Source organism: Trachemys scripta, chromosome 2 (assembly GCF_013100865.1).
Source record: "Trachemys scripta elegans isolate TJP31775 chromosome 2, CAS_Tse_1.0, whole genome shotgun sequence".
NCBI lineage: Eukaryota > Metazoa > Chordata > Testudines > Emydidae > Trachemys > Trachemys scripta.
In genome coordinates, this window is record NC_048299.1 from 37,825,986 (window position 1) to 37,835,694 (window position 9,709).

A 9,709-nucleotide genomic window follows, 5' to 3' on the forward strand; every position below is an offset into this window, starting at 1 on the left:
CACTCCATTTCTAAAGTAACATTGTGAGGGTGACAATGGCTATTATGGAAAACAATATGAAAATTGATGTAGGAAATGAAGCAGTGGATTTTCTATTTCTATTGTCAAGAATGCTTACTACTAATTTTCTCTCTGGCTGAGAAAATTAAGTCTGTCCTGTAGGGATGCTAAAATGTTTCATTCTAGTATGCTATGCTTCAGCACAGGTCTACTATCTTCTAACGCACGCAGCTAAACAAGAACCAGCTCAGATTTGATAAGTGTCTTTGTGGGAAATAGTGTCTAATATTTTCACTATACATTTGCATTGTTAAAATATAGTGCAACGTATCAGTACATTTCACATTCAGTATAGTCACTGTAGTTTTACCACAGTCGCAGTTTATAAAGCTGTAGGGTGCACTGATTTAAATCGAAGTGATTTAAGTCCCTCATTTTAATCAGCAAGCAGGAATTCAATCTTGTTTTGTATTTGTACTTTTAGTTTTCTTCCCTAAAGAAAGGTTCATTCTTATTGGTTGGTATCACCATTAAAACATGTTTAATCAAATATAGTCAACACTAAATTTGGTACTTTTTTGCTAAATCAGGAGGATATTCTATATACACATTCATTTAAACAATTATATCGCTTAACGTACATTTACTCAGATTCTTAATTTGTACATTGTTAGAAAATGATGAATGAAGTATTTATTTACTAGATGTTTTTTGCTCCGGATTTGTGTCAAGCTGTATTTGGAAACTGGAATTAAATTACAAATATAAAAAACAGCATTTTAAAGTTGTTTCTTAGTTAAATAAAACTATTTACGTTTATTGGATATAGGATGCAGAATTTTTTTCTTTAAGTGATTTTAAAAGATTACAAGTATGAGGGGGTAGCCATGTTAGTCTGTATCCACAAAAACAACAAGGAGTCCTGTTGCACCTTAAAGACCAACAGGTTTATTTGGGCATAAGCTTTCGTCGGTTAAAAAACCCACCACTTCAGTGGTTTTTTTACCCACGAAAGCTTATGCCCAAATAAACCTGTTAGTCTTTAAGGTGCCACCAGACTCCTTGTTGTTTTTAAAAAGATTACACTAAATTTAGCACTTAATATGTTGTCAATTTCAAATTTTTAAACTGGTTCATTTTTAAAAAGAAAAATGCATTTTAATTAAATAAAAACTCAATTTTTATCCACCCGGTAAAGTTGTGTTTTCAGGTAAAAATATGACCCAGAACTACTTACCTTACATGGGAATAAAAAAGGGCATGTTTTCTTTTAAGGCAGAAATTCAGTTACACATATTGGGGGAGGGGTGGTGAAGGGGGGGAAAAGAGCATATCAACCATAAATAACTGTTTCAATGCTGACTATTACAATTCTTAACATACCTAAAACCTGCCTTGGAGATAGCCATAGCCCAATCTTTTGAAATCATTAAAGCTATGCTAGGGTAAACATCAATCTATTCGCCTTTTTTCCCCAGTGTTAATGAAGAAATTTATCTATGGTAGTAAATTACAGAAATAGTTTGCATCATTACAAAAATCAAGTGTGAAAGATTTTCCATGATGAAAGATATCTTACAAGGCAACCACTGAAAAATTAGAATAGCCAGGAGAACTTTGATACTGAAACAGATTCATATGTTCATCCTGTGGAAGAGCAGTGCATTAAAAAAGTTAAAAATACTTTGTGTTTCAGTTCAGTTGCACTTGATTCAAGTGCTGCTCAGAGGTTTCTGTCATTATAAATTAAACATGGTCGCTACCGTAGCAACCAGAAGTACCAGGAAAATGTTCATGTTCACAGAATAAACAGATGCAGTCTCTTTTGCAACAAGTTATCTCACTCCAATATGGGAGGTCATCCATTCCAGACCTTGGCATAATCTGAAAATTAATAAGAGAAGTCGCAATGAAGTTTTTAACCATTTGCTCTCATACAAGTCATCCTACCAAAAAGGACCATCTTTCGCCATCAATTATAGGTGCACGTGGCCTCGGTAGGATTTCTTTTAAAGGAGCCAAAAGCTCCAATCACATGAAAGAAAGTTCATCTTCAATTTCCCTTCTAGAGCCAAAACATGCTACTCTCAATACATATCATCTAAGGAGTGAAAGGAAAGATATAAAAATCTTTATGGGTTTCCCACATGGCAGTACAGAATACTTACCACAATGCCTCAGGGCAGCGGTTCTCAAATTTCATTGCATTGCGACCCACTTCTGACAACAAAAATGACTACACAACCCCAAAAGGAGGGATTGAAGCCTGAGCCCCCGAGTCCTGCTGCCCCGTGTGTGTGTGGGGGGGGGGGAGGGCAAGGGGGCAAAGCGAAAGCCCAAGGGCTTTAGCCCCAGCCAGGGGCCTGTAACATGAGCCCCGCCACCCAGGGCTGATGCCCTTGGGCTTCGGCTTTCACCTGGGGCAGCAGGGCTCGGGCTTTGGCCCCAGGCCCCAGCAAGTCTAACGCCAACCCTGGTGACCCCATTAAAACGGGGTCTCGATCCACTTTGGGGTCCCGACCAACAGTTTGATAACTGTTGTCTTAGGGCTAACACAAATATAACATTTCAAATGCTGCTTACATTAGATCTTCCTTCAGTGCCAGGGTGACGCTAACACAAAATCATGTCTGGTTGAAACTCAAAATTGACTGCCAAGAAGCACCCAAGTTGTATATTGATGGATTAAAACAACTGCCAGTGACATTTCTCTTTTGGTTGTAGTATACGGTCAGACCCTATATTATCCATTAACACACTGAATTTTGGTAACGCAATAGGGCCAAGGAGAGAGTGATCCCACTTTTTCATTAAAGAAAGCCTTTTTAAGTAATATTCAAATGATTCAAATTAAATGAACAAATAAAATTATATTTTGCGTACATTAAAGAAAAAGGCACTGGCTTAATTAATGCTTCCCTACAATAAATTTTGAAATGAGAATGTGGAATTACATAGAATATCCATATTAAGAACAAAGTTACAGTAAGTACATCACCAATTTGAATATGAAAGGAAATAATTTGACCTGAAAATGTAGATCTGTTTACACAAAGCCAGATCCTCATGAGTTACCTATCCAAGTTGCCTTTAGCAAAAATAATAATAGCTAGTTGGACAAGTCAGTGGCTTAATTTTTGGAAATAAATACCCAAAATTAATAGACCAAAAGTGGGTCAGTACCTCCCATTATGAGAGGTCAGGGAAAGTGATGGAGGTACAGGCAGATACTTACTTCACAGGACAGTCCCAGCTGTATCTGAAAAGTAAACTTCACATTTCATCATTGTGGGGAAGATTTTTTTTTTTTTTTTAATTTCTGAATGATCTGTTATATCCTCTGCTTTTGAAACTCTGAGGCAGTATTATCACAGAATATTCTTCTACTATTTTACTGCTGAAACAAAATGAATTCTACAAATGATGAGGCTATTTGAAAATCAAGGCATATGTTTAGGGCACCTAAGAAAACTGAATCTGAAAGAAAAACCAATGGCCAGCTCCTGTCAGACACCAAGAATGTCTGTTCTGTGAATTCCAGGGGTCTGAGGAAAGCTCAGTTTTAAATTTTAGTAACTTTGCTGGTATAACTGAGATAGAAGTTAATAAGTCAATTACATCAACTGCATATAGGTAATGGGTTTTACACCAGTAACAAAGTAGGTCTTCATGTCATAGTGAATGTTGACATACTTGTCTTTGAGTATACATCTGAAAAATCAAAATAAGGTCCGATAGGACTGCACATTAAAAAGACGTTCCAGGATGAAGGGATGGAAGCCTACTGGTAGGAATTTCCAGGAGCACTAAAATATTTGTTGGCTCCTACTCAAGAAAAAATGAGGTTCATAAGTGATCATCACAGTGAGGCTGAAAGCCACACCCTATTTATATTCTTTACCCTCTGGTCAAGTCAGAGTTGCTGCCCTAGTGTATAGAGTTGAAGCAGTCACCTGGGTATTACAGACACTAAAGCTGGTGGACTCAGCTGTAAGGAAGATCCAGAAGTCAGTCAAGGGGAAGATACACTTAAGGTGTCATTATATCTGCAAAGGTGAGAATAGGAAAAATCCTATTTCAGAAGACCTAGACCAGTGCCAATGGGCTTTTAAATCACACACAGTTTTCCATTTATTTTACATTATTGAACTTAGACACACATTACTGGACACCTACCCTTCTCCAGTCAAAGCACAGCAGGACTGAATGTGCCATGGGTGATCCTTTATGGAACTAAGGGTGAGGTATTTAGATATTTCAGCAGCTGTCATACAACCTTTCATGTCCTGCTTATTTGCAAAGATGAGAACTGCAGCCTTCCGTAAATCCTGGAAGCAAGACAGAATATTTATAGTACTTATGATGCCAATGTTATGATAAAAATCTAAAGGTTATATAATGTTAAATATATTTTTCCACAGTTACAGTAAATTCATTCTATATTAAAATTATGCAGTAACATTTAATTTTGAGAGGCTTATTTCAACAATAAATTATAGTGGAAGACAAACTTAATGATTCATTTAGAAAGCTGTTCTAACTAACATTCCTCAGGCATCAAATTAGGGTTTGCTTCACTTCTTGGTCCTTTGGTCTTGCCACACTTCACTGATGACTAATCTAAAGACACAAATGATATATTTTCTAAAGCAGCTCAGTACGTTCAGCAAATTAGATTACTATTGGAGGAACATTCTGGAAATCTTTAGGTGAGATAATGACCGAGTCGAAGAGTTAACATGCCATCATTCCGTTGAAATTACTTCCGACACTAGGCGCTTTTTTTTTTTTTTAAATAATAAATTTAAATGTTTAGAAATTTTATTAGAACAGGAAAGGAAGAAACTATACTTCATAATTTAACAAATCCACCTCATACCTTAAGAGCTTTGTCACTTTTGCCTAAAGGGCAGTTCTTACTAGTAATGTTTGAATAGTTTAAGTTAGATGTGAGACATTTAAAATGTTGTCTAAACTTTCCATGTAACTAAGGCAACAAAAATAGGAGCAGCAGATTTTTTTGGAGCATGGCAGGAGAGAGAAAGACATTTCATAATCAAGAAACCATTAGGTCAAATTTTAAGAGTTCAATACCGATTAATCTGCTAGGATTAGTGGAGATCCATTTCTATATCTGGATGCTTTAAAGAAACAAAAGCAAAGTTAAGGTCCAGTGCTGCAAATCCATACTCTCACAAGTAGTCCTAATTTATAGACTAGTTTGACTGAAGTCAGTCATCAGGACAACTCACATGAATTAAGACTTCTTAGAATCATGGAAATGTAGAGCTGAAAGGCACCCTGATAGGTCATGTAGTCCTTCCCCCCCACCAATGCTGAGGCAGTATTTGAATAGGTGTTTGCAATATTGGGATCCATTTTGAAATCATGGGGAAGATTTTGAATAAAAGGCTTCTTCCCATCTATTTTAGAATTTATTTTTCACCCCCAACCCCAGAGCAAAAACTATTTTTATTGACCCAAGCCATTTAGAGACAATTTCCTTTCATTTTTAGAAACAGATTATGAATCACTCAGATAACACTGAGTACTGCTAATAGCCAAAACTTCATTTTAGATCAGAAAGGAAGAAGGCATAATCCAAAGATTAACCATTTATAACACTATTTATGATTCTTTACATTAATAGGATGCAAGCAATAGTGAAAACTAATCTCAAAACTTGTTTTAGAAGCTTTCAAGCTTCTTCAAAATTTCATTTTTAGCTGTAGTTGTAAGACAGAGGAAGGAAAAACAGTACAAGTCAGACAGCATGAAGTTAAACATATAAAAATTTTTTATAATCTGTATAACTTTTATAAAAGAAACTGCTACCTTGTTACAATAGAATGAACCCTCCTAAGAGTGTTAGAACATGGAGCATGTATTTTTCATGATATCCTGACTGTTCTTGTCTAGACACCGACAATCTAAAATTTTTAAAAAGCACAGTTAATGTACATCAATACCTATGCTAATGAAACAACTTTGTTTTTTAAAAGGTTAAGTCTTCATGTTTATAATTATTTGGGTGCTAGCAAAAAAGTAAGCCTACAATCCAAAAGTATTGGAATGCTGAGTTTTTAAATATACCTCATGAGCCAACATTCTGTAAAGTTCTTCTTTTGTGATAGAAAGTCGTTCTCTGTCAATGCTGTCAACAACGAGAATGATGAACTAGGGAAAATAAAAGAAAAAGTTTTTCTCAGACTACATGTAAACAAGGTTTCACCTATGTATTTTCTGTAGTCTGACCTTCGCAAGAGAGACTCATTGGTTAATAAATGTTCTTTATGCATAACAGACTTGGACTTTTCTAACCAACACATCTGACTTCTGAAAGCATACTCCACACTCTGTCCCAATCAGATTTTGGAAGGCATTTCAGATGCTTAAATCTTGGGTCGAGTGCGGTAGCTATCTTTAGAAATCTCACATTGGTACCTTCTTTTCATTTTGTCAAATCTGCAGTGAAAGTGTTCTTAAAATGAACAACATGCTGGGTCATCATACAAGACAGCTATAACATGAAATATATGGCAGAATGCGGGTAAAACACAGAGCAGGGGACATACAATTCTCCCCCAAGTTGCTCAGTTACAAATTTAATTAATGCATTACTTTTTTTAACGAGTGTCATCAGCATGGAAGCATATCCTCAGGAATGGGGGCCAAAGCATGAAGGGGCATATGAATGTTTAGCAGATCTGGCATGTAAATACGTTACAATGCCAACTACAAAAGTGCCATGCAAATGTCTGTTCTCACTTTCAGGTGACATTGTAAATAAGAAGCAGGCAGCATTATATCCTGTAAATGTAAATAAACTTATTTCTCTTCGTGATTGGCTGAACAAGAAGTAGGACTGAGTGGATTTGTAGGCTCTAAAGTTTTACAGTTTTGTTTTTGAGTGCAGTTATGTAACCAAAAAATAATAAAAAAATAAATCTACATTTGTAAGTTGCGCTTTCACGATAAAGAGATTGCACTATGGTATTTTACTCGTGGGGGAATTCTGTGTCACTGCGCATGCACAGAATTCATGTCCCCTGCAGATTTCTTTGCTTCCCTGCAGAAAAATGACTTCTGATGGAGAAGCAAAGGGAAGCCGCAAGAGTGATCACGTGCCACTCCCTGGCAGGCAGGTCGGCCTGGGCACCCGGAGTAGCTAGTAGAAATGTAAATCACCGCTGGGAGGAAGAGGGGAGGATGGACAATAGTGCATGTGAGACACTCAGTCCCTTTTGCTTGCTATTGCTTATGACAGAAAACTCAGGGTGCTTCTACATAGCAAAAAAAATGGTAGCAGTTTCAGAACCCAGGTCAACTGACTTGGACTCACACTATAGGACTAAAAATAGCAGTATAGACCTTTCTGCTCTGGTTGGAGCCTGGGCTCTCAGACCCTCCCACCTTGCTCAGTCTCAGAGCCTGGGCTCCAGAGTATCTACAATGTTATTTAGCTCCACAGCACAAGTCCAAGTCAGCTGACCCGGGCTCTGAATCAGGGACGACAGTATTTACCAGAGCTGACTTTTACCAAGCAAAATCATAGTTTTTACCCAGAGAAACTAGCTAGAAAAGCCTTAAACTGGGACTATTTTTAAAACTGTTTCATTAAGATTACATTTAGTTTTAGCTACACGTTAAAACTGTGGTTATATACGGCTATAGATTCATAGATTAATTTAGGGCTGTACAAAAAAAAGTAAAACTGCAGTGGACATAATACTAATATATGTAATTAGAATACTGAAGATCAGAATGTCTGTTTGATAAACTACTTATCTGTAGACATGGACCACAATTTAAAAAAAAAAAAAAATCTTCTACACATAATTCTTCAAAATGTGAATGAAAAATGCAACTATCACAATGGCACCTCCTCATTGTGTCCTATTATATCGGACCTTCGCAATGTGATTACCAGCCATCATAATAAGTTAAACTGTCATATCTGGTATAAACTACAAACATTTGGGAAAAGGTTCCATTTGAACACAAAAGAAACAATGCCTCATAGTGTCTCCCCTGTGTGAAGCTGTTGGTAGAAGGCAAGCTGGCTAAGTGACTTCATGCTACCATTTGGGATAGTTTTTAACAGATTCAGGCTCTTTTCCCAAATTCCAACCACTGTAAGTCTTGGAGTCTTGTGCAATGATTGCTCTCCTCCCTTTCAAAAAATTGCAATCTATACTACTTTGTTAGCAGCACCAGTTGACTATTGAAGCAAGACAGGCAGCACTCAAAGCTCTGGGGCTGTCTTTCTGGGTGAAGCAGGATTCCAGTGCTAGCCTGAGGGAACTGATGTGTAAGAGCTCCTGCTGCAGGAACTAGCACAGAAACAAATTTAGGTAGCAGGGAGGCAGCCTACTGGAAAGTGGAATGGCTATTCAACAATAAGGTAGTGTATGTTTTTGTTCTTTTCTAAACTATTTTGTCTATTTTTATTAAAGGTATTAAAAATCAACATGTCTGAAGATCTTTGCGACAGATGACAGAAGTTTGCACATGCAAACTGAAATTATGGAGATTTAATACATGCTGCACAGCTCTATTAGGTGTCAGCAATTAAAAAAAACCCAAACATGTTGATCTTTGCGGTGTTATAAACCAAAGTGGAAACAATACATTGGTCAGCTGAAGTCACCTCTGACCTTTCTGTCAATGGCAGCTTTATCGCTGTATCATTCCTCCCACCTCAGCTGGGGTTACTTTTGTCCCCTGAATAAATGCAGCAGCAGCTGCTGACCATTTCTATACAGTGCTGCCTAGCAAAACTTTTGTTCTCTTTCCACTACTGTCACTGCTTCAAAAAAACATTACTACGCATGAGAACAGAAGCTAAACCATTCACTAGTGGTCTCCATCCCCACCTAAGTTTTGCATTCACTTGGAGAAATGTGATGTGTGTATTGCTCTTATTTTTCCTCAAACAAGTTAGAAAACAGTTGCACTTAAAAACTGTGTTGAGCTAAACAAAACTCTTGTAAAATCAGTGAAATCTAAAATACAAGCTGTACACAGATTGGCAGGCCCAACTGCACTGTTTAATCCCAGAGGACAAATAATATCATTTGTCTAGAATAGGATGAAAGAGTATTCTAAGTATTACCAGGAAACTGGCTGTGTGCCAAAAGATCCCATTTTTTGCTTCAGAACCATCAAGTCCAGCAATCCCCTCATGTAGAGGTTTATTACAAGGCATTTGAAACACATACATAATGTATCTTTGTTTCTATTGTAGTAAAGTGCCTTAGCAGCAGGTGACAAATTTCAAAATAAATAAATAAATCTATCTATCTCCTGATCCTGAAGTATCTACGCTAATACACATATTTAGACATGCAGATCTAGCTCTCTAGTTAAAATACATTAAGGCCTACTCTGTTCACTTGACACACAACTTTTGTTCCACTAAAACAATGGTGTTCAACCTTTCCAGACTACTGTACCCCTTTCAGGAGTCCGATTTGTCTTGCATACCCCCAAGTTTCACCTCACTTAAAAAATTACTTTTTTACTTTTATTTCTGATTTTGTAAGCAAGTGTCACCACATGCTATTACTGAAAAATTGCTTACTTTCTCATTTTTAACATATAATTACAAAATAAATCAATTGGAATACAAATATTGCACTTGCATTTCAGTGTATAGCATATAGAGCAGTATAAACAAGTCATTGTCGGTATGAAATTTTAGTTTGTA

The 9,709-nt window shown here is 36.8% G+C and overlaps 1 protein-coding gene across 3 annotated transcripts in view; it reads right to left on the reverse strand.

The window, feature by feature from the left end:
• Positions 1 to 1,011: 1,011 nt before the first annotated feature.
• The window catches only part of ARL5B (ADP ribosylation factor like GTPase 5B), a 24,072-nt gene continuing 15,374 nt past the window's right edge, over positions 1,012 to 9,709 (reverse strand). For all 3 annotated transcript variants that reach the window (XM_034760324.1, XM_034760325.1, XM_034760323.1), the window contains exons 4-6: positions 6,094 to 6,177; positions 4,177 to 4,328; positions 1,012 to 1,884 (exon numbers count right to left, since the gene is read on the reverse strand). In XM_034760324.1, coding sequence (XP_034616215.1) covers positions 1,836 to 1,884; positions 4,177 to 4,328; positions 6,094 to 6,177 — 285 coding nt within the window. In that variant the 3' untranslated portion in view covers positions 1,012 to 1,835. The remainder of the gene's footprint in view (positions 1,885 to 4,176; positions 4,329 to 6,093; positions 6,178 to 9,709) is intronic.